Raw genomic sequence first — 25,884 nt, forward strand, 5'->3', positions numbered from 1 at the left:
TTTGTTGTATGCCATCTCTGTTTTTTTACGCAAGGTTTGTAGCTCAGATTGAGGTTTAGGGTGTAGGTTTGCTCGCTGAGCTGTAGGTTTGATATCCAGACGTTTCATTACCTGGCTAGGTAACATCATCAGTGGCGACCTCCAAGTGAAGCGAAGCTGTTGTCTCCTGCTTTCTATTTATATCTTTGTCCTGGATGGGGTTCCTGGGGTCTGTTTCTTTGGTTTATTGTGAGTGTATGCTGCCTCCTCATTGTCCCACTGTGCCTCCACATCTCATGGTACAGGAATGTTGATGCTGTTTCTGGGACACTGTTGACAAGATGTGAGTCTATAAGTATGTCTGTGTCAGACTGTTGCTTGATTAGATTATGAGAGCTCTCCCAATTTGGTCATTGGCCCCCAGATATTTTTGAGGAGGAATTGCAGGGTTGGAGCAATTTGTTTGTGGCATTATTATTTCTGGTGTCTCAGTCAATGCCAGGTGGTCTGTCAGGTTCCCTCCCTTTTTTGTTTGAAACTTTCTAGCAATTGATTGCGAGGCCATTTCAGTTAAAACTCAACTGCATTGCTGTGAGATTGGAGTCACATGTTGACCACACTGGATAAGGCCAGAAGTTTGCCTTTCCTAAAAGTGTACCAGATAGCTTTTTAAAAAAAAAGCCAAGAGTTTCATGGTATATGATTACAGGATTGTATTTAATCCACTATCTACCATGATAAGATTCAAGCCAGGTCTCTGCTTTACTTGTCCATCGACAATAACACTAGATGGTCACCTCCCCACTAACTCTGACCAAAGGAAGAGTGGCATTTTGTGAAAAACATACAATATGTTGCAGGCAATAACAGTGAAACTGAGTTGACTTTGTACTAGAGAACTATTCCAGATACCCAAGGCTGGAGTGAGTATGGAGAAAGCACATTTCTGAAATGCTTTAAATGTTAACACACATCACTTATGTACAGCACTCTAAACAAATATATTGCTTATTCATGGAACTCCCTTTTCCAACTCCAATTTATTTCTGAGTTGGTGAAAAAATATGCAGGCACGTGGTAGGCTGGGTCAATGCAGCTAGTTTGCCCAAAGGGTATTCTTAATATTTGTACATTTGGGGGTGGCAGCCAGGATTGAGAAATCTCTTGCAGAAAACGAACAATTCACCCAGTGTCTTTGGTCTGTTATTTAATCAAAGCATGCTGACCAAAACACGGATAACTTCAGACAGCTTCCCAAAACACCCATTTTAAGGAGGAATTGCATTCCATGAGCAGCAAGCAGGTTGTCCATCATTTTTTTTTCCTCAAAAGGGAGCTTTGTTCGAATAATGATCAAACTATTCCTCATTTTAAAACATCTGTTTATCCTTTGCTGTAACAATATCCAAATGGATTCTTGTCATAATCCTGATCTTTGCTAATGGGGTTTTTAAACAAAAGAACTTCTATCAATTCATGGCTGGAATCCTGAAGAAGTTATTGCTGCATTATCTTGAAGCTTTGTTTGGATCATGGAGCAATTTTATTCTGTCTTATTTGTGAATGGAAGCAGGATTATATGTTAGCAGTACTTCAGTGTTACAGATCTCAAAGGCATTAACTGAAGTATGGAATATTGAATACATTGAAATGATTTATAGGCTAGAATGTAAATCCATAGACTAGAGACTAATAAATAATTGAATAAGCAACCTTGACAGTAATGAGGAAAAAACAGTGCTTTTTAGGATTAATTTTTCATAAAAAGAAAGCATTTTATACACTTTTTTTTGTCTTGAAATTACATCATAGGATACTGAAGGGAATCTGAAACACTCATTTCTGCTATTTACACAGATGTTAACCTATTTATTTCAGATGGGTTGATGCATCTACTGAAATAGCAGAAGAGGAAATTTCAGACTAACTAATTAATTGTTAGTTTTTCATAATATAATTTTAGGTCCTGAATCAACAACAGTCTCTGCTTTCGTAGTTAATCTTACTTCTATGTCTGAGATACCCTTAAATCTCAACCATTTCCAGATGTTCAGACTGGGACTTGAGCAGGCAGTTGACAATTCTCTCATCTTATAAAGATCACAATTTTACCCCTCCTTTTATCTGTAGCATTTCAAAATATCATTTCCAGTTGTTTAGATGTCTAATGTGAAACGGAGTGTATGAATTAATGGAAGATTTTCTTAGTCCTTCATAAATGTAGTCTTAAAACTGCTCTGCTTTCCATTCTGAAAGAAATTTCTCAGGCAAGGTAGCATTCAGTGTATGTCTGAAGATTTTTACTCCAGTACAGTGAGACTCTATGGGCTTAATTTATGTTCCCAGTTCTGATGTTGGGTTGAAATGTGTGTTGGGAGCCTAGGGGATCCAAAGGGAAACTTTGGAGTGAGCAGTTTATTACAAGCTCTCTGTCAGGACCTCTGATCAACTGAGGATTGAGGAGAAGCAAATTTCCCAGGATTTATTTCCATTATTTGATACAACATGTTTTAAGACTTGTACCTCACTCTGTGGCTTAATCTGAAAGTGTTTCTTTAGAGTTTTGTTTTTGAAAACATTGAGTGGCAGACTTCCCTTCTGCTTTTGTGTTTTGATTCATGATGCCAAGAGTGGGTGGAAACACAAAATGCTCCACATCTGTCGTGGTTGTAGCATTCCCTCGGGCATTGTTCATGTTCATTAAGTACTTGATTTTTTTTTTTCTTTAAAAGAAAAGTACGACTGCACCAAAGGCAAATGATATTTGGTTCCAAGGGGGAGTCACGTTGTGTCTGAAGCATTAACTATGGTTTTCCTGTTATAGATGCTTCAAGAACCGCTGAGTTTCTCTCGCATTTTCAGCTGTCCAGCATTCGCACTGTGATTTTAACTGGCATTCCTCTTCAATCTTCAGAGCTGTCGTTCTGATGATCTCTGATTTCCCAGTTTTATTTCCTCAAATATCTAGTTATATGCAGAGTATCATGAATTTGTATCAAGAAGCAAAATTAAAAGTAGATGTGTCCAACAACTTTGCTTTGGTATTGTTGTGGTTCTGTTCGCCGAGCTGGGAATTTGTGTTGCAGACGTTTCGTCCCCTGTCTAGGTGACATCCTCAGTGCTTGGGAGCCTCCTGTGAAGCGCTTCTGTGATGTTTCCTCCGGCATTTGTAGTGGTTTGAATCTGCCGCTTCCGGTTGTCAGTTCCAGCTGTCTGCTGCAGTGGCCGGTATATTGGATCCAGATCAATGTGCTTATTGATTGAATCTGTGGATGAGTGCGATGTCTCTAGGCTCCCAAGCACTGAGGATGTCACCTAGACAGAGGACGAAATGTCTGCAACACAAATTCCCAGCTCGGCGAACAGAACCACAACAGGGAATTCCTAGAGGCATGGCACTCATCCACAGATTCAATCAATAAGCACATCGACCTGGACCCAATATACCGGCCACTGCAGCGGACAGCTGGAACTGACAACCGGAAGCGGCAGGGACAGGCCACTATAAATGCCGGAGGAAACATCACAGAAGCACTTCACAGGAGGCTCCCAAGCACTGAGGATGTCACCTAGACAGGGGACGAAACGTCTGCAACACAAACTCCCAGCTCGGCGAACAGAACCACAACAACGAGCACCCGAGCTACAAATCTTCTCACAGACTTTGCTTTGGTATTACTGTCTGATTCTGACTGAAATTCCGCAGTAAATATGACAAACCGAAGAATCAATAGAAGCTCTTAATTTTGTTGAAAATCTTCATTCAGTTTTGATTATAGAATACTCTGCACTTAATATTTGCAGATATCTGCTTGGATGTGGCAGAAATGTTACACAGTAGGATCCCAGGGTTTATGTAACTTATTTCCATGACATCCCTTAAGATGTCTTCCATAGTTCGAGATGGGTCACAAAATGGTCACGTGTCATTGATTTATCTTGCATGAACTAAAACGAATAGTATCTTGCATGACAAATTTTATATCTGGCTCTTAATATGAAGTAATACCTTGAATACTATTAGTTCACTCTTTCAGATATTGAAAAGCAAATATAGTAGCCCACTGAATCTTTGCCCATCTGCAAAGTGTTGAAACATTTTCTGTTAATGTGTAAAGGAACCTTTTTCCTGCCTCCAAATAAGTCTGGCCAGTGGAAGTATTTATTTACCATTATGATAGATTATTCCTTTTAGCTGACGTTAGGATAACGGTAATATTTTCCTGATGTCCAACTAGGAGGAGGGTAATTTGTGACGTGTAGTTGTGACGTGTTGTGACGTGCCAGCTAATGGTTACAATGTAAACAGTGTTATAGTATGAACTGTTTTGAGCCTTGCCGATACATCTGAAGTCTCAGTGCAGTTTTTGATTTAAAATAATGAACATCCCCCTGCAATTAAGACCATTTTCATGGAGATGGTATAATGTAACAAAGGTAGATGTGGTTAGCCAACAGTAAGGAAATTTTGTTGTCATTTAACACAGTAGTAAAGTTAAACTAGGTAGAGATTGACACATAACGTTTGAGCAGCGCAACATTTGTTTCTTTTTAATCAAAATATCGTAAAAGTGAAATTTATTGTGTTAATTAATCTGTTCAACAAAAATAAATATTTTAGTAATATGTGTGTGCTGTGTAACTGCAAGTTTTTTTTGTTGTTTTAGACTTTGGTCCGCAATAAGATATTAATTAACCAAAAGGACCTTTTGCCACTCTGATTTCATCCCTAATTGTGGAAGTCATGCGTTTCAGACAACGAGGAGGGAACCTGGGATTGCTTCTGTTACTTAGCCAGATAATCCAAGTTGGATTTGGTAATATTCCACCCATTACGCTGATAACAATGGCGCTGAATGTCTATCTTTTCTTGTCACCAATTAAGCCATTATTGGATGTTTGCATCAGTGTGCATGAAACCTGGAACAGAAAAGATTGGAAACGTCTCTTTTATTCACCGTTTCACCATGCCGATGACTGGCATTTGTATTTCAACATGGTGTCTATGTTGTACAAAGGGATTAAATTGGAGCCAAGGATTGGCACCAGGTGGTTTGCCTACATGTTGTCGGTGTTTTCTATTGTGATTGGAGTCGTTTACTTGGTCCTGGAAAAACTCCTTGAAGAACTGATGGAAGACCATTCATATAAAATGCAATGTGCAGTTGGTTTCTCAGGTAAGAGCATTCACTACTACTTGTCGAAATCTATCTTCTTTAATGTGAGCTGTCATTTCACAACACATTCACCATTCACATTTGTGTGCAGCCTTAAACCTCTCCTGTGTCTAACAAAACCCTGAATTTAGTCGACTACATTAAGTACTGACAAATTAAAATCGCTTTACCAAACTTGAAAGACGAATATCTTCTGAAATAAAGAATGGTTGGATAAAAGCAAAACACTGTGGCTCCTGGAAATTCAAAACGAGCCCAAAAAACAGAACAGAAACCCAGTAAGTTCGATGTGGTTGAATTTGACATTTAAGTTTGGAACACGTCTCTCCTCTCCCTCAAACATAAGGCTGACTTTGAAAGAATGAGGCAAAATTGAGTTAAATTTTTAACCAGCAAATGTACAGATTAGATTAGATTAGATTACTTTTAGATTAGATTACTTACAGTGTGGAAACAGGCCCTTCAGCCCAACAAGTCCACACCGCCCCGCCGAAGCGCAACCCACCCATACCCCTACATTTACCCCTTACCTAACACTACGGGCAATTTAGTATGGCCAATTCACCTGACCTGCACATCTTTGGATTGTGGGAGGAAACCGGAGCACCCGGAGGAAACCCACGCAGACACGGGGAGAACGTGCAAACTCCACACAGTCAGTCGCCTGAGGCGGGAATTGAACCCGGGTCTCTGGCGCTGTGAGGCAGCAGTGCTAACCACTGTGCCACCTTGCCGCCCACAGACAACGAAGTATGTGGTACAATTCAATAACAGCACATACTCCTGAAAACGAATAGTTCCATTTGTGTAGCTCAGCAGTACAGATCAATGATTGAGATAATATGCAGTTTAAAGTTAGCATAAATATGTATAAATTGAAAGAACTGTGGAATTCTGGCCAACAGCTCTTCAAAACAAGAAAGGGAAACAATACAAGTGTTAAGGGCTACAAAGTATTATTGTAGGGTTGAAACTTGCCATAGATATCACGGCTGTCAATAAAATATTCTATTAACATATTCAGAAAATGGTAAAAAAAGTTTAGACCCATTTAAGCAGATATTACAGAAATAGGGAATACCGGATTTATTCAATGGGTATTGGAAGTGAGTTCCAATTGTCAAAGCAAATCAGCTTTGCTCAACACAAAGAGAACAACTGAAGTGTTTCAAAGACTCCCTGAATGCAACATAGACCTCAATGTATGAGAAACCCTTGTTCAGATGAAACCACTTGAGGAAGCTCCTGTATGTCGGGACACCATTTTTTGGGACCAACTGAATATACAGAAAAGGACCTGAAGAAAGGAATGCCAGTGATCTCAAGATCACCTCGTGCAAACTCTTGCCAGCTGTGTGGTTGGATATGCTGCTCTCGGGTTGGGCTGATCAGCCACGCAAGGATCCACTGAATATGTGAGGAGAAAGTGAGGTCTGCAGATGCTGGAGATCAGAGCTGAAAATGTGTTGCTGGAAAAGCGCAGCAGGTCAGGCAGCATCCAGGGAACAGGAGAATCGACGTTTTGTGCATAAGCCCTTCTTCAGGAAACAATTCTGTTTCCTGAATTATCTTCCTGAAGAAGGGCTTATGCCCGAAACGTCGATTCTCCTGTTCCCTGGATGCTGCCTGACCTGCTGCGTTTTTCCAGCAACACATTTTCAACTCCACTGAATATGTGACCAGTGGCTCAAGATTTCCTAGATGGACTTTCATACTTGTGAGCAAGTGATTGTCAGCGGTGACTTTGTATCCATCTTCATCATGATTAAAAATTAAAGTGATAGAATGGAAAGTAAAAAAGTAAATCAAATAGATGAACTTAAGTTTTAATGTTAAAAGTTTTTAAAACAAGGAGGAAATAATGAGACTCCTGGCAGACAATATCTAAACATGATAATTCCCACCCCAGGTTAATAAAAGAAATATATGAAGAAATTGTAAATGTCTTCATTGTAACTTTGCAAACATTTCTATTAAAGAATGGATAGTAGGTTGGAAGTTTTTAAAAATATCAACCCATTAGTGAAAATTGGGTCGGTTTTTGGCAGTTTTTGTATCAACGGTGGAATTAGAATTGATGGCACTAATTCCAGATCGGACCTTGGCCAACACAGAAGGCTTTCATCCTTTCACACTACATTATGTTGAATTTAAACCCAGTTCCAAGAGGAGAGTGTTTATAATTGTGTGTCTCAATCTCCCCTGAAGTTTTTAAGATTTGATTTCTTTCAAAAGTTTACATTTGCAGTGATACAACTGATGAACCAAAACAGCGTGCTCTTCATGCACTGAAATGGCAGGTCACTAGTGAGAAGCCTACTCCCCGGTAGAATAATTCCATTGCTGCTAGAAGAGCAATGAAAGACCTGTCTGATCATGGCAGCCCACCTTGTGTACACAGGGAAAGGCAGTGGATGTGGCGTATGTGGATTTTGGCAAGGTGATTGATAAGGTTCCCCATGGTCGTCTCATTCAGAAAATAAGGAGATAAGGGATACTGGAAATTTGGCTGTCCGGATACAGAATTGTTTGGCCCATAGAAGACAGAGGGCAGTAGTTGATGGAAAGTATTCAGCCTGGAGCTCGGTGACCAGTGGTATTCCGCAGGGATCTGTTCTTGAGCCTCTGCTCTTTGTGATTTTTATAAATGATATGGATAAGGAAATGGAAGGGTGGTTAGTAAATTTGCTGGCATGAAGGTTGGTGGAGTTATGGATAGTGTAGAGGGCAGTTGAAGGTTACAATAGACATTGACAGGATGCAGAGCTGGGCGAAAAAGTGGCAGATGGAATTCAACCTGGAAAAGTGTGAAGGTGAAATTTGAATGCAAAATACAGCGTTCAAGGTATGATTCTTGGCAGTGTGGAGGAACCAAGGGATCTTGGGATCCACGTCCATAGATCCCTCAAAGTTGCCACCCAAGTTGATGGGATTGTTAAGAAGGTGTATGGTGTGTTGGCTTTCATTAGCAGGGGGGTTGAGTTTAAGGGCTGCGAAGTTATGTTGCAGCTCTATATATTGGTTCAATTCTGGTCACCTTATTATAGGAAAGATGTGGAGAGGGTGCAGAGGAGATTTATCGGGATGTTGCCTGGACTGGAGGGTATTTCCTATGAAGGAAGGTTAAGGGAGCTAGGGCTTTTCTCATTGGAGTGAAGAAGGGTGAGAGGTGACTTGATAGAAGTGCACAAGATGATGAGAGCCATAAATAGAGTTGATAACCAGAGACATTTTTCCAGGACAGAAATGTCTATCACAAGGGGGTATAATTTTAGGGTAATTAGAGGAAGGTTTAGGGGAGATAGGCTCTTTACACAGAGAGAGGTGGGTGTGTGGAGTGCATTGCCAGTGGTGGTGGTAGAGTCAGATGCATAAGGGACGTTTAAGCAACTTTTGGATAGGTACATGGATGATAATACAATGAAGGGTATATAGGTTAGCTTGATCTTAGAGTCAAATAAAAGGTTAGCACAATATCGAGGACTGAAGGGCCTATACGGTACTGTTCTGTGAACTAGTTGTTATTCAATCACGTATGAGACTGAATGGGGACAGCACGGTGGCTCAGTGCTGCCTCACAGTGCCAGGGACCCAGGTTCGATTCCTGCCTCAGGCAACTGTCTGTGTGGAGTTTGCACATTCTCCCCGTGTCTGCGTGGGTTTCCTTCAGGTGCTCCGGTTTCCTCCTGCAATCCAAAGATGTGCAGGTCAAGTGAATTCGCCATGCTAAATTGCCCATAGTGCTCGATACATTAGTCAGGGGTAAGTGTAGGATGGTGGGTGGGTTATTCTTCGGAGAATCGGTGTTGACTTGTTGGGATGAAGGGCCTGTTTCCATACTGTAGAGAATCTAATCAGATGTGCTATTTTAAAATTCCTGCAAGAAAACTGCTTTGTTTTGCACATTTTGTTAAATGAATTTAATGGAAATAGAATCTTTCAGATTTCAGAGCTTTGCCTACAACATTATAATGCAATCACTTCTCCGTTTGAAGTCGTCTGGTCAGTTGCACTTCGTGGGGCCTGTCAATGGAGAGGAGGTAATTCAAGGAATGGGTTACCTTGGGTTGTTCACATGATTTTGGCAAGATATAAGCAGAGCAAGACTGATCCAGATTGTCTTCCTGAAGACTCTTTCTGGCAAAGCATCTAGCAGTTAGACCCATGTACTTGCAACATCCATGGAATAATTGCATTGCGTGTGTATGGTCTTGATAGGAAGTATGGGGATTTATGTGAAATGTGTTCGTTTATTTTGTATTTCAGGTGTTTTATTTGCTCTGAAAGTTGTGAACAACCATTACAACCCTGGAAGCATCAGTTACGTGTTGGGCTTCCCAGTGCAGGGACAGTATGCATGCTGGGCTGAGTTGATAGCAATTCATTTGATTGCTCCTGGGTAAGTGAGCACGCAATCTACGACACAGTAATTCACCTAAAACAAATCTTGTTTTGACTCCCAAAACGATTCTTCTCGGAAAACTGATAGCTGTTCAATGACTTTAAAATGTCAGGAACCAGAATTTTAAAAATATTTTTCTGTAATTATAGTGAAGTACCAACAATTTAGTGTAACTATTGTTGCAATAATGCAATAAATGGTATTTTTGCAGCGATTGTTAATAGTACAATAGAAAAGAAACATTAACAGTGTTTATAAAACTTTAAATAATGGTGCTTTGAAAAAAAATATAATAGAGGGTCTTGGGAAGCAGAGGATACACAAATGCTGCTTTTTTCTGGAAGCTGAAGAAAAATACATTGTGTGAAATTAATGCTGATCTGTTTGATGTTTTTGGATTCTAATGAAGCGCAGCCTGCAATGGCAGGTGGATTGGTCTGGTTGTAGTACAATCCATCAGTGACACTGAGGTTAGGGTAACCTATTAGCTTGAATAGAGGATTGGCTAACCAAAAGAAAGCAGAAAGTTGGGCTGAATTTGTCTTTTTTGGGTTGGCAAGCTGTGACTAGTGGGCTGCTACAGGGTTTGGTGCTGAGATCCCAACTATTTAGAATCTATATTAATGACTTGGATGGGGGATAAAATATACAGAAGCCAAATTTGTGGATGTTAGTAAAATAGGCAGGCAAGTAAATTGCAGTGAAGTAGTAAAAAATTTACCAAGGTGATATCGGGAGGTTAGGTGAAAAGACCAAACTTTGGCAGGTTGAGTTTTAAAGTGGATAAGTGAGATTATCCATTTTAGTCAGAAAGATATTATTATTGAAATGGAGCAAAACTTCAAACTGTTTTTGTGCAGAGAGATCATTGTTTTCTACACAAATTGCAGAAAGCTACTATGCAAGTGCAACAGGTAATGAGGCCAAATGAAATTTTGACCTTTTATTGCTAAAGTCTATAGGCCCCTAACAGTAGCTATAAGGTAGGCCAGAATAAATCAGGAGATAATAAAGGCATGTGGCAGGAGGATGGGAACCAAATGAGGAAGTTAGTGGACAGTGAGGAGGTAGTAACTAAAGCATGTAAGGAAATAGATAATGAAGTCAGCATGACTAAGGAGAAGGGTAGGCTGGGAGCAGATGATGAATGCAAAGGGAACTGGTGGTCTGAAGTGCATTTGTTTTAATGTGAGAAGTGTAGTAGGTAAGGCAGATGTACTTAGGGCTGGGAGTATGATGGTATTGCTATTACCGAAACTTGGTTGAGGGAAGGGCATGGTTGGCAACTAAATATCCCAAGATATACATGCTTCAGGAGGGACAGAGAGGGAGGTAAAGGGGTGGAGGAGTTGCATTGCTGGTCAGAGGATATTACAGCTGGACTGAAGGAGGGCACTGTGGAGGATTCGAGCAGTGAGGCAATATGGGCAGAGCTCAAATAGGAAGGGTGCATTAACAATGTTGGGGCTGTACTACAGGCTGCCCAACAGCGAGTGTGAGATAGAGGTACAAATATGTAAACAGATTATGGAAAGATGTTAGCATGTTTTGAGAAGATTTGTAGCTCAGGTTGAGGTTCTGGATGTAGGTTTGCTTGCTGAGCTGTAAGGTTCGTTTTCAGACGTTTCATCACCATACTAGGTAACATCATCAGTGAGCCTCTGGATGAGGCATGTAGGAGCAACAGGGTGGTGGTGATGGGACATTTTAATTTTCCCAACATTGATTGGGATTCACTTAGTGCTAGATGTTTAGATGGAGCAGAATTTGTAAGGAGGGTCTTAGTGAAAAGTATATAAATAGTCCAACTCAGGAAGGGGCCAGACTGGACCTGTGTTGGGAAATGAGCCCTGCCAGGTGGTTTAAGTTTCAGTGGGGGGGATTACTTTGGGAATAGCGATCACAATTCCATAAGTTTTAGAATACTCGTGGACAAAGATGAGAGTGGTCCTAAAGGGAGAGCGCTAAGTTGGGGGAAGGCCAACTATAGGAAAATCCAGCAGGAGCTGGGGAATGTGGATTGGGAGCAGCTGTTTGAAGGGTAATTCACATTCGGTATGTGGGAAGCTTTTAAAGAGAGGCTCACTAGAGTGCAGGACAGACATATCCCTGTGGAAAAGAGGGATAGAAATGGCAAAATTAGGGAACCATGTATGACAGGTGAAATTGTGAGACAAACTAAGAGGAAAAAGGATGCATACATAAGGTCTAGGCAACTGAAAACAGACGAAGCTTTGGAAGAATATTGGGAAAGTAGGACCAATCAGAAATGAGCAGTTAAGAGGGTTCAAAGGGTCATGAAATATCTTTATCGAATAGGATTAAGGAAAATCCCAAAGACTTTTCTCCATCTATGTGGAGAAAGAGGGTTACTAGAGAAAAGGTTGGCCTTAGGGTGAGAAGGGAAATATATAAAAGAGACCTAAGGGGCAACTATTTCACAGAGGGCGGTATGTGTATGGAATGAGCTGCCAGAGGATGTGGTGGAAACTGGTACAATTGCAACATGTAGAAGGCATTTGGATGGGTATATGAATAGGAAGGGTTTGGAGGGAAATGGGCCAAGTGCTGGCAGGTGGGACTAGATTGGGTTGGGATATCTGGTTGGCATGGACGGGTTGGACAGAAGGGTCTGTTTCTGTGCTGTACATCTTGACTTTCGAGGGCAAAGGAGGAAAGTTATCCGTCAGAAAATGGGCGAGATTCTTAATGAGTACTTTGTATCGGTATTCACAGAGGAGAGGGACATGGGCCGTTGAGGTTATGGATAGATGTTTGATTATTCTCGGTCAAGTTGGTGTATGGAGAGAGGAGGTGTTGGGTAGTCTAAAAGGCATTGAGGTGGACAAGTCCCCAGGTCCGGATGGGATCTATCCCAGGTTACTGAGGGAAGCAAGAGAGGAAATAGCTGGAGCTTTAACAGATATCTTTGCAGCACCCTTGAACACGGGTGAGGTCCCAGGGCACTGAAGAATTGCTAATGTTGTCCCCTTGTTTAAGAAAGGTAGCAGAGATAATCCAGGTAATTATAGACCGGTGAGCCTGACGGAAAACATACTGAAGGATAGAATCTATTCCCATTTGCAAGAAAATGGACTTATCAGTGATCGGCAGCATGGTTTTGTCTTACCAACTTAATAGAATTCTTTGAATACGTAGATCTCAGTTATCTGTAAGAATAATAGGGTGGTTATGGTCAGGGATTTTAACTTTCCAAATATTGACTGGGACTGCCATGGTGTTTAGATGGAGAAGAATTTGTTAAGTATGTACAAGAAAATTTTCTGATTCAGTATGTCGATGTATCCACGAGAGAAGGTGCAAAACGTGACCCATTCTTGGGAAATAAAGGCAGGGCAGGTGTCTGAGGTGTCAGTGGGGGAGCACTTTGGGGCCAGCGACCATAATTCTATTAGATTTAAAATAGTGATGGAACAGGATAGATCAGATCTAAAAGTTGAAGTTCTGGGATGGCAAATTTTGACTGTATTAAGCAAGAACTTTCAAAAGCTGATGGAGGCAGATGTTCACAGATAAAGGGGTGGCTGGAAAATGGGAAGCCTTCAGAAATGAGATAATGAGAATCCAGAGAAAGTATATTTCTGTTAGGGTGAAAGGAAAGGCTGGTAGGTCTTGGGAATGCTGGATGACTAAAGAAATTGAGGGTTTGGTTAAGAGAAAGAAGGAAGCATATGTCAGGTATAGACAGGATAGATCGAGTGTATCCTTACAGTATAAAGGCAGTAGGAGTATACTAAAGAGGGAAACCAGGAGGGCAAAAAGGGGACATGAGATAGCTTTGGCAAATTGGATTAAGGAGAATCTAAAGGGTTTTTACAAATACATTAAGGGCAAAAGGGTAACTAGGGTGAGAGTAGGGCCCCTCAAAGATGAGCAAGGTGGCCTTTGTGTGGAACTGCAGGAGATGGGGGAGATACTGAATAAATATTTTGCATCCATGTTTACTGTGGGAAAGGAAATAGAGGTATAGAATGTGGGGAAATAGATGGTGACATCTTGAAAAATGTCCAGATTACAGAGGCGGAAGTGCTGGATGTCTTGAAACGCATAAAAGTGGATAAATCCCCAGGACCTGATCAAGTGGACCCTAGAACTCTGTGGGAAGCTAGGGAAGTGATTGATGGGCCCCTTGCTGAGATATTTGTATCATTGATAGTCACAGGTGAGGTGCCGGAAGACTGGAGGTTGGCTAATGTGGTGCCACTGTTTCAGAAAGGTGGTAAGGACAAGCCAGGGAGCTGTCGGCCCAGTGATCCTGAGCATGATCTTGATCAGATGGGCCAATGGGCTGAGAAGTGGCAGATGGAGTTTAATTCCAATAAATGTGAGGTGCTGCATTTTGGTTAAGCATATCTTATCAGGACTTATACACTTAATGGTAAGGTCCTAGGGAATGTTGCTGAACAAAGAGCTCCTTGAAAGTGGAGTCGCAGGTACATAGGATAGTGAAGAAGACGTTTGGTATGCCTTCCTTTATTGGTGAGAGCATTGCATACAGGAGTTGGGGGTGGGGGGGGGGCATGTTGCGGCTGTACAGGACATTGGTAAGGCCACTTTTGGAATATTGCATGCAATTCTGATATCGTGAAACTTGGAAGGGTTCTGAAAAGATTTACAAGGATGTTGCTAGGGTTGGAGGGTTTGAGATATAGGGAGAGCTTGAATCGGTTGGGACTGTTTTCCCTGGAGTGTCGGAGGCTGAGGGGTGATCTTATAGAGGCTTATAAAATCATGAGGGACATGGATAGGATAAATAGATAAAGTCTCTTCCTTGGAGTGGGGGAGTCCAGAACTAGAGGGCATAGTTTTACTGTGAGAGGGGAAAAATATAAGAGAGACCTAAGGGCTAACTTTTTCAGAGGGTGGTACGTGTATGGAATGAGCTATCAGAGGAAGCGGTGGAGGCTAGTACGACTGCAACATTTGAAAGGCATCTGGATGGGTATATGAATAGGAAGGGTTTGGAGGGATATGGGCCGGGCGCTCACAGGTGGGACTATATTGGGTTGGGATATCTGGTCGGCATGGACGGGTTGGACCAAAGGGTCTGTTTCTGTGCTGTGACAAAGTCGATTGAGAGAAAGTCTGTAGATGTCATATACACGGACTTCAGTAAGGTGTTTGATAAGGTTCCCCATGGTAGGCTGATAGAGAAGGTGAAGTTGCATGGGGTCCAGGGTGTGCTCGCTAGATGGATACAGAACTGGCTGGGCAACAGGAGACAGAATAGTAGTGGAAGGGAGTTTCTGTGACCTGTGAACTGTGCTGGGACCACCCTTGTTTGTGATATATATAAATGATCTGGAGGAAGGTATAGGTGGTCGGATTAGCAAGTTTGCAGGTGACACTAAGAGTGTCACATTGTGATAGTGAAGGGGACTGTCAGAGAACACAGCAGAATATAGATAGATTGGAGAATTGGGTGGAGAAATGGCAGATGGAGTTCAATCTGAGCAAATGTGAGGTGATGCATTTTGGATGATCCAATTCAAGAGCAAACATAGCAGTAAATGGAAAAGTCCTGGGGAAAATTGATGTAGAGAGAGATCTGGATGTTCAGGTCCATTGTTCCCTGAAGGTAGCAACACAGGTCAGGACAGTGGTTAAGAGGCATATGGCATGCTTTCTTTCATTGGACAGGGTATTGAGTACAAGAGTTGGCAGGTCGTGTTATAGTTGTATAGGATTTTGGTTCAGCCACATTTGGAATACTACATACAGTTCTCGTCGCCACATTACCGAAAGGATGTGGATGCTTTGGAAAGGGTGCAGAGGAGGTTCACCAGGATGTTGCCAGGTATGAAGGGCACGAGCTATGAAGAGAGGTTGAGTAGATTAGGATTATTTTCATTAGAATGACGGAGGTTGAGGGGAGACCTGATTGAGGTATAGACAGGGTGGATAGCAAGAAGCTTTTTCCCAGAGTGGTGGACTCCATCCCTCGCGGTCGTGCGTTCAAGGTCAGAGGGGGAAGGTTTCGGGAAGATATGTGTGGAAAGCTCTTTATGCAGAGGGTGGTGGGTGTCTGAAATGCATTGCCAGCGGAGGTGGTAGAGGTGAACACGATAGCGTCATTTAAGATGTACCTAGACAGATATATGAATGGGCAAGAAGCAGAAGGATACAGACCCTTTAGAAAATAGGTAGCAGGTTTAGATAGCGGATCTGGATCGATGCAGGTTTGGAGGGCCGAAGGGCCTGTTCCTGTGCTGTAAGGTTCGTTTGTTCTTCTTTTGTACATTAATTCTGGGTGACTTCATAATCTTCATGTCAATTGGGTTAGGCAAAATTGGCACAGCCAACCATAAGGAGGAGTTCACAGACTGAATTTGAGACAGTTTTGGGAATCTATGTTGTGTTTCAACCCAGGATCAGACTATTTTGGATCTATTAACGTACAACGAGGCAGTCTTAAAAAATGGTGTCAGAGTAACAGAGCAGCATCTTGTGAATCTGTGGAATTCTTTCATCTTTGAGGACTGTTGAGACTGGGTCATTAAGTATATCCAAGACTGACATAGACAGATCAATGATCAGTAAGACAATCGAGGGCTTTAGGGAAAAGGCAGGAAAGCAATGTTGGGAGAATCATTCAATCAGCTATAATCTCATTGAATAGCAGAGCAGACTCAGTGTGCTGAATGGCCTACTTCTGCTCCTACATCTCTATGATCTCTTTCTGCTTATTGTTGTTTGCAAGCCATTCTTATGCTGGGAAAGCTGCATAGGTGTTGTTTTTGTCTCTGGTACTTTGCTCAAGTAATCTGATTAATGTCTGATCCGTAACAGGAGAGTCAAGAAGCTATTAATGTTGTCATTCAGTAGCATGGAACATGAGAGTTGCTGAAAAAGAGGCACATTTGTCAGTTTTTACTCTTCAGGATATTTTCAAGAATAGCAATATGAAAGCGAACAACATGTGTATACATATGAGAAAAATGTGTTGATTTGTTGGCAAGTGAACTCTTATTGACTGAGGCAGTCATGTAGAACGCACCAGTTAGGTGATAACTGGCCATTTACAAATTTCATTTCAATTTGTTTCTATATTGGGCAAGTTGACTCTAGCCCTCATTCCTGAAGAAGGGCTTATGCCCGAAATGTCGATTCTCCTGCTCCTTGGATGCTGCCTGACCTGCTGCGCTTTTCAGCTCTGATCTCCAGCATCTGCAGTCCTCACTTTCTCCAAGTTGACTGTAGTCAAGGTATTGCCTTCAGGGACCCACTTAAAAAATGAGGCATTCAAGACGACATGGGGTAATTAGTTGGGTAAAATAATGCATATATGGTGCAAACACAGGAGATTGACATAGAACATCCCTTCATCTGTTCAGAATAAGGAACTGACAGTAACGGACAATAACTGTTTGAAAAACTCAATGCCATGGACAGCATGAGATGTGATTTTGGTGCTTGAACAGCAGATGTTAAAAATTCCTGAGTATGCAGAGAATTATGCAAACTAACAATTTAAGATTATTTGCATTGCTCCTGTTTAAATATAACAAAATAGGTGACAGTCATTCTTTGATTCATACTTCATGGCAATGCCTCAACTAATCAGAGTCGACCTGTCTGGTTTAATTAAAACAAAACTTGGCACTTAGTTAACTGTCAGTTGTTATTCAAATGGTGCATTTTCTATGGCAATGCCCCGACCAATCCATACACATGCAATCAGTATGCTCTTCCCATTTCATATAAAAATTTTGTTCAGCTTTATATTGGTATTGTTGCAAATGTCCTGATGAGTGCAAGGTGTAAAGCTTCGAAAATATGTCTTTTCTCAGCATTATTGATATTGTGTTCTGAATTTAGCAAAAAAACACAATTTCAGGCAAAGTCTTCTGTCCAATCCTGGTGTAATTACATTAGCCCACATTTACCCTGTATTTGTATCCAGTCATGATCTGTAATGGAATAAATTGTGATATCAAAGATTCCTGGATTTTAGTTTCAAAATGGTATGTGTTAGGCGGTTTTGTGGCCGCTGTCTGTCTGTATTACTGACAGGCCAGTCTAGTTGCAGTTCATTTAAGGAGTTGCTGTCAGAGAAAGTAAATATTTTGTTTTGATTTAAATCAGAATTTTTAGGAATACTTTTCTATTCATTTTAAACAATTATTGATTTAGCTATACTTTCCTAAATTTCACCAAAAACACAATTTCAGAAAACCAAGCTCTTATTTGAAATTGCCAGAATATTAATTGTGTATTCTGTGTTCAATCAGTATCACTTTTAAGCAGGTACTTGTTAAGAATTTTATTGTCTTCTAGGTCATCTTTTGTTGGCCATCTTTCTGGTATTCTTGTTGGGTTACTATACACCAAAGGGCCCTTGAAGAATTTGATGGAAGTGTGTGCTGGTAGGTGCAACAATCCTCAGTCACATTACTTTTGACTCTCTAACCTTTTTTCATTTTGACATTTGAATACACTTTGCACTTTATTATGTGTCATAAAGCCCTGTATCTAATTAATTATTCAAATTATGGTAATCTTCGATTGATCTTTTAAAAATTCCTGGAGTCTGGGAAAGTCCTAGACGATTGGAAGATTGCTGTTGTAACCCCCTTGTTCAAGAAAGGATCAAGGCAAAAGATGGAAAATTATAAGCCATCATTAAGGATGAGACTTCTAAATTGTTGGAAGTGCAGGGCCAGATTAGAACAAGTCAGCATGGATCTACTAAGGGGAGGTCACGCCTGACAAACCTGTTAGAATTTGTTGAAGAGGTAACAAGTAGGTTAGACCAGGGAAACCCAGTCGATGTTATCTACTGAGACTTCCAAAAGGCCTTTGATAAGGTGCCTCACAGGAGGCTGCTGAGTAAGGTGAGGGCCCATGGTGTTTGAGGTGAACTACTAGCATGGATTGGGGATTGGCTGTCTGACAGAAGGCAGAGAGGTGGGAGAAAAGGTTCTTCAGAATGGCAGCTTGTGACAAGTGGTGTCCCGCAGGGTTCAGTGTTGGGCTGCAGCTGTTCACTTTATTAATGATCTGGATGAAGGGACTGGGGGCATTCTGGCGATGTTCGCCGATGATATGAAGTTAAGCGAACAGGCAGGTAGTTCTGACGAAGTGGGGAGGCTGCAGAAAGGTTGAGACAGTTTAGGAGAGTGGATTAGGAAATGTTTTATGAAATTCAACATGGGCAAATGTGAGGTTTTGCACATTGGAAAAAAGAATTCAGGCATGGACTATTTTCTAAACGGTGAGAAAATACATGCAAAGGGATCTGGGAGTGCTAGTCCAGGATTCTCTAAATGTTGACTTGTTCTCTAATGTACTCATTAGCGTTTAGAAGGTTGAGGGGAGATCTAATAGAAACTTACAAGATATTGCATGGCTTAGAAAGAGTGGATGTTGGGAAATTGTTTCTGTCAGGCGGGGATACTAGGACTCGTGGGCACAGCCTTAGAATTAGAGGGGGCCATGATTGAATGGCAGAGTGGACTTGATGGGCCATATACCTTAGTTCCACTCCTCTGTGTCTAATGGTCTTATAGACTGCCATAGAATGTGATGGAGACCAATACAAAAACAAGGAGGAGGAATTTACTTTTCTGTCAAATGTAGTAACCATAGCTGCTTTTCTGAATTTCTTATTCAAATTATAATTTTCTTATTTAAAAACTTTTGAGTAATCAGAAAATTTATGTAAATCTCAATTTCTTTTTGTTGACATCAAATGGAAGTTCGAAATACTATTAACAACTGCACGACCTATCCAACCTTGCATATTTTCCAACCCCTTTCTGGTCTCCACTGACGCCCCCCCACCCCCCCCCCCATTTCCACCCCCAACTTATATTTGATGACTTAACCCAGTGAGTGAAATATTAGAGCATTAATATTGACTAAGAGGGCTGAATTTGAATAATATTCCAATGTGACTTCTGTGCTGTCCTGGGAACATTTCCTTCGCCTTGGTCAGTGATTTAAGCAGGTTACTCACTATTGGTGCCATTTGTTCATGTCTGTCATTAGAACTGTTGTTGCCTTGTGTGAGGTGCTGCCAAACTAACTCTTGGCATGCTCTAAATTGTTTATATTTATTCTCAGAAGATGATTCCAATCTAATTCCATTTTCTTTACTCACTGCAGAAGACAAGATAGGCCAACTGTTCAGTGGTGAATCTGGAGTTCATACATTGTGTTTATTAGATTACTTAGTGTGGAAACAGGCCCTTCGGCCCAACAACTCCACAACGACCCTCCAAGAACAACCCACCCAGACCCATTCCCCTACATTTCCCCCTTCACCTAACACTCTGGGCAATTTAGCATGGCCAATTCACCTAACCTGCACATCTTTGGACTGTGGGAGGAAACCGGAGCACCCAGAGGAAACCCACGCAGACACTGGGAGAATGTGCAAACTCCACACAGACAGTCGCCTAAGGTGGGAATTGAACCCGGGTCTCTGGCGCTGTGAGGCAATAGTGCTAACCGTGGTGCCACCGTGCTGCCCACCGATTCTTCTTTATAATACAAACTAAGATAGGCATAGATCCATTCATGTGAGCTCTTTTTCTCATCTTCTCTGAAGCAATTCCAAATCTTTTCTTTATTGCTTTCAAGGTTGGATTTAGGTTTTCTTATAGGAGGTAAAGTGTCAAAAGCAAAGGTTTATCTCCAGTACAAGGGGCGTTTGTGTTCTTCCTGCCACCGTTCTCTTCCACCTTTCAAGGTACAGCTATGCCTTTAAACATATTAGAGAAAAGCCATGATCATAATGAATGGTGGTGCTGGCTCGAAGGGCCGAATGGCCTACTCCTGCACCTATTGTCTATTGTCATAAGACTTCTTTTCTTATCTCATCCCTTACTCCTAAAATAAACTTAACCAATTTACAGCATTAATCCAACTGTCTATTCCAAGCTGAATACCACATATACACCCTAATTTCTAACACATTGTTTGCTCTTAACTTTACACAATGAAACTTAGAGAAGAGTATCATTGTCATGGTCAATCCAGCTTTCATAGCTGTTAGTTCTTAAGTAAGGTCTAAATCATTTTCTCTATTTAATGTTCCTGCATTCCGTGAAATAAAGAGCGCTTTTTGCTCTGTTCTGAATTAACATCAGTTGTAAAGACCTTTGTCTCAACTATAACAGAAGAAGATTCAACAACCTACTTCATACTTAAATCTGTCTTTGTAAAAAACATAGTGCCTCCGTTTTGAATTGTGATGTACAAACGATGATACAAAACTTCGAGCTTTAAATATCCTGTTGTTAAACATTTTCAAAATGTTATCATTGCTTTTCTTTGAAACACTCCCTTTCAAGCGCCATAAAGTTGGTCTCTATTTTTCCAAAAGACCTTTGCTGAAAAAGTCTGAAACTTTAAGGAACATTTGTCAGTGGGTATTTTAAAATAGTAATAATGAACTGATCTAGATTGATTACCAAGAAGGGAAACCAGCGCATTCAAATAGAAAATTCTACCAAAAGCTAATCCTGATTATAGAGCAGGTTTATTTCTTAATGCATCTCTGCTCTCTATCAGCACTGGTTTTGACATCAGCTCCATGTGAGGAAAATGTCTAGAACCTTAGTTCCCTAACTTTTTTTATTTGAAATATGACTTTATAAATCTGTGTCCACAGTTCTTAATCCATTTTTTAAAGACTCATTATATACAAGTTGTGCCTGTAAAGAGTGTTTTAATACTGCTTTCAGGTAAGCAGGTAATTACTTACAGTAGCAATTTAAGACCAAACCAGAGCTGCAGACTAAATGTGACTCCATGTGGCTCAGTTGTTCGCACTGCTGCCTCACGGTGCCAGGGACCCAGGTTCGATTCCATCCTTGGACAACTGTCTGTGTGGAGTTTGCACATTCTACCCGTGTCTGTGTAGGTTTCTTCGGGTGCTCCGGTTTCCTCCCACAATTCAAAGATATGCAGATTGGGTGAATTGGCCATGCTGAATTGCCCATTGTGTTCAGTAATGTGTAAGATAGGTGCATTAGGCAGGGGTAAATGTAGCGTAATAGAATACAGGAATGGGTTTGGGTGGGATACTCTTCAGGCGGTCGGTGTGGACTTGTTGGGCCCAAGGGCTTGTTTCCACACTTTAGGGATTCAATGATTCTAGCATATTCCAACTGAACGACTTTTAGTGTGGTTTAAGATTGGATGTGTTTGCCTTTTGAGGCAATCAAGTTCACAAATCCAATATAACCCACTGTTGGCTAAATCAGTATTTATAGCTGTTTTATTGGGTAAAGTAACTTCCAGGTACATGCAAAATTTTGCAGATACTGGGAATCTGAAACAAACATGCAATGCTGGAGAAACTCAGCAGATCAATAGACAGAGAGGAAGAGTGAACGTTTTGACTGGTATGACTGTCCTTCAGAACTTGACATTTAACTAGCTTTTCTGTTTCTCTCACCATAAATGCTACCCCAACGTTTTGTTTGTTTCACTAACCTCCAGGTGTTCTGTAAACTAACTTCCTCAAAACACACAGCTCTCCTTCCCTCATGAACTGACAATCTTGGGAATATTTTAGACCTGTGCAAATTCAGCCTAGTTTTTCAGTGTTATTAGTCTTGCCGGGAACTTGGATTATTGAAACATTTGTGTAAGTCAAACTGACTATCTTTCCTCAATTCAAAGAATCAATGAACAAATGATTTTTGTTATCACGTATATTTTACTGAGAGATACAACAAATACAGTGTAAAGCTTTCATTCATTGCCACAAAACAGCATCATTTTAATAGTTTAAAAGCAAGAGAAAAATGGGAATAGTTTAAAGAGAAGTCTATCCATGTTTGAGGTCTGAATCAGCTCAAAACCATCGCATCTGAGGTAGTTCACCTCCGTCTGACGCACCATTACACAGGAAGAAAATGACAGAAGTACACAGAAAGCCAGGCAACATTATAATAGCATTTGTACACTGCGCAAGTCCAAATTCAGACACCTCAGTCTCATTGCACCAGCTAATTTCTTCACTGCTCTCCCCTCAAACAAACAAATAAATGCAAGACTTAGCCCAAAAATCATGGCTGGTCATGACAATTGACAGCTGTGTAGTGAGGTAAAAACAATGACTGCAGATGCTGGAAACCAGATTCTAGATTATTGGTGCTGGAAGAGCACAGCAGTTCAGGCAGCATCCAAGGAGCTTTGAAATCCAGAAGCTGTGTAGTGAGATGAGTGCAACCATTTCTTTATGTAAAGAGGCAAGTTTGCTTTTCTTGTCTTCCTCTTTTTATTTTTTTTTGATCCCCTTGTTTTTTTTTTCTCTGTTTCCCACCTGCTAGAGAGATTATTTCAGTTGGCAATGGTTTAGAGTGCACGCACGTTTTTGTTGAACCATGTGTAGCTCTAGGGTTGCAGGTTACAGACCATTTCTAGAAAGGCTTTGAGAAGGTGCCATACAAGAGGCTGTTATGCAAGAAAAGAGCCCATGATGTTAAGAGCAAGGCACTAGCAGGGATACAAGATTGGCTGACTGGCAGAGAGTGGGGATGGCAGCATGGTGCTGAGTGGTTAGTGCCACTGCCTCTCCGTGTCAGGAACCCGGGTTCGATTCCACCCTCTGGTGACTGACTGACTGACCGTGGAGTTTGCACATTCTCCCCCTGTCTGCGAAGTTTTCTTTCAGGTTCTCTGATTTCATCCCACAGTCCAAAGATGTGCAGGTTAGAGTGGATTGGCCATGCTGAATTGCCCTTAATCAGGAATCTCCTTGGATGCTGCCTGAACTGCTGTGCTCTTCCAGCACCACTAATCCAGACCCATGCTGAATTGCCCATAGTGCCCAGGGATGTGCAAGTTAGGGTGGATTAGCCATGCTGAATTGCCCATAGTGTTCAGGGATGTGCAAGTTAGGGTGGATTAGCCATGCTGAATTGCCCATAGTGTTCAGGGATGTGCAGGTTAGATGGATTAGCCATGGGAATTGCGGGGTTACAGGGATACATTAGTGGTGTGGGTCTGGGTGTGGCTCTCTTCAGCTATTCAGTGTGGACTTGCTGGACCAATGACCTGCTTCCACACTGTAAGGATGTTGTGATTCTATGATTTCATGATTTCATGTTTGAGAATGACTGGTCTGGACAGTTTCATACATTTTGGGAAGATATCATTGTTTCAGCACTTTCAAGTGCATTACTGAAATTGCCCTTGGTACTTCACACCTTTAATTTAGCTGGGAAGAAAGCACTTCACTCTTCTATGTTACTTGGCAGTTTTTTAGGTTTTTATCCCAAATGTCTGGTAAGATACCATTTGCCCTGAGTGGTGTAAGAGTACGAATCCCATAGGCAAAAGTGAGGAATGCAAATACTGGAGATTAGAGTCCAGAGTGCGGTGCTGGAAAAGCACAGCAGGTCAGGCAGCATCCGCGGAGCAGGAGAGTCGAGTTTTCGGGAAAAAGCTCTTCATCAGGAAGGCACTAGCCCCTTCATCCTGATGAAGGACTTTTGCCGAAACGTCGTCTCTCCTGCTTCTCGGATGTTGCCTGACCTGTGCTTTTCCAGCACAGCTCTCTGAATCCCATAGGCCTGTGGCTTATGAGCATGAGTGTCATCTTGACTCTTCAAACATGATTGTTGCTTTGAACAGAATTTTCCAAATGAAGGTTGTGGTCTCTCAGTGGTATTTATGGCTGTAGATTGTTCAATGATCATCTGCTAACAAACACAAATCGAACATCTTTACAGGAGGTAATGCTGAAACTAGCTAAATTCCACAGAGGCAGATGCCCACATGTAAATCCCTAGATTTTGCAGTATTACAATAAGGAACTTTTTTGACAAAAGTTATCTGTTGTGAATTGAATTTTCCAAGTTTCGTGTTGAGTTCAATTACAGATTTAACATGCTATATAATTGAAGTTTGAGGGATCAAAACATGGAGACAAGAGAAATATGCCTTTGTTGTTTCATGGATTTTCACCTTTGGCAGGAGTTAATAATGTTGATAACAAGTCATTTAGTCAAAAATAAAGCCATAAATTTAGTCCAATCATATTCACTTGAGAGCTGCCATCTTCTTGAGTATATGTCTGCACTAACAATAATGGAAAGACTAATTTAAATAACATTTTAAAGGTTTTTTAAATGAACCATCATTATTTCTCGCAAGTACACATCGATAAAGTTTAAAAACCAAACCACTTAATTTGAATACAAGGGTCCAATCGGTGATGGTTGGGGTCATATAAAGATTTTCCTGTATCATGTGTAGCTCCAGAATTGCAGGTTCCAGACCATTTCCAGAAGGGCTTGATAAGGTGGCATGTAGGAGGCTTCTAAACAAGAAAAGCTCCCATGGTGTTAGGGGCAAAGTACTGGCATGGAGAGAGGATTGGCTGACTGGCAGAAGGCAGAGAATGGGGATAAAGGGGTCTTTTTCAGGATGACTGTGGATGACCAGTGGAATTCCAGAATGGTCAGTCTTGGGGCCATAACTGTTATATTTTAATGATCAGATGAAGGAACTGAAGGCATTCTTGCTAGGTTTGCAGATGGCACAAACTTAAGTGGAGGGACAGGTCATGTTGAGGAGATGTAGAGGCTACAGAATGACTTGGGCGGACTGGGAAATTGGGCAAAGAAGTGGCAGATGGAATACAATGTGGGAACATGTAGGTTCACTTGGTAATTTGGAAGGTAAATGCAATGTCAGCATTCATTTCAGGTGGGCTTGAATACAAGAATAGGGACGTATAGCTGAGCCTGTATGAGGCTCTAGTCAGACCGCATTTGGAATATTGTGAGCAGTTTCTAAGAAAGGTGGCATTGGGGACGGGTCCATAGGTGGTTACAGGAATGATCCCAGGAATGAAGGGCTTGTCATATGAGGAGTGGTTGGGGTCTCTGGATCTGTGCTTGTTGGAGTTTAGAAGGATAGGGGGGATCTCATTGAAACTTACAGAATACTGAGGCCTGCATAGAGTGACCGTGGAGAGGATGTTTCCAGTAGTAGGAGAGACTGACTTGAGGGTACAGCCTTGGGGTGAAAGGGTGACACTTTAGAACTGAGGTGTGGAAGCATTTCTTCAGTCAGAAGGTGGTGAATCTGTGGAACTTATTGCTGTGGAGGCCAAGTAACATTGGCACCATACAAATGCCAGACAATAACCTATCTAATGTTGTGGCTATTACGGAGACATGGGTAGAACAGGGACAGGATTGGCTGTTGCAGGTTCCAGGGTTTAAATGTTTAAGTAGGGTCAGAGGTGGGGTAAAAGAGGGGGAGGTGTAGCATTGCTTGTCAAAGATCGTATTACAGCGGTGGAAAAGACGATGGATGAAGACTCACCATCTTCATGGT

At 41.4% G+C, this 25,884-nt stretch overlaps 1 protein-coding gene across 2 annotated transcripts in view; it reads left to right on the forward strand.

Annotated features, from left to right (window-relative positions):
* rhbdd1 (rhomboid domain containing 1) overlaps positions 1-25,884 on the forward strand; it is a 93,612-nt gene that overhangs the window by 11,856 nt on the left and 55,872 nt on the right. For both annotated transcript variants that reach the window (XM_043702861.2, XM_043702862.2), the window contains exons 2-4: positions 4,647-5,156; positions 9,423-9,555; positions 17,857-17,945. In XM_043702861.2, the coding sequence (XP_043558796.2) occupies positions 4,724-5,156; positions 9,423-9,555; positions 17,857-17,945 (655 nt within the window). In that variant the 5' untranslated portion in view covers positions 4,647-4,723. The remainder of the gene's footprint in view (positions 1-4,646; positions 5,157-9,422; positions 9,556-17,856; positions 17,946-25,884) is intronic.

The sequence above is a fragment of the Chiloscyllium plagiosum genome, unplaced genomic scaffold, assembly GCF_037043375.1.
Source record: "Chiloscyllium plagiosum isolate Xiang-an unplaced genomic scaffold, Cpla_swu_hap1 HiC_scaffold_13, whole genome shotgun sequence".
Lineage (NCBI taxonomy): Eukaryota > Metazoa > Chordata > Chondrichthyes > Orectolobiformes > Hemiscylliidae > Chiloscyllium > Chiloscyllium plagiosum.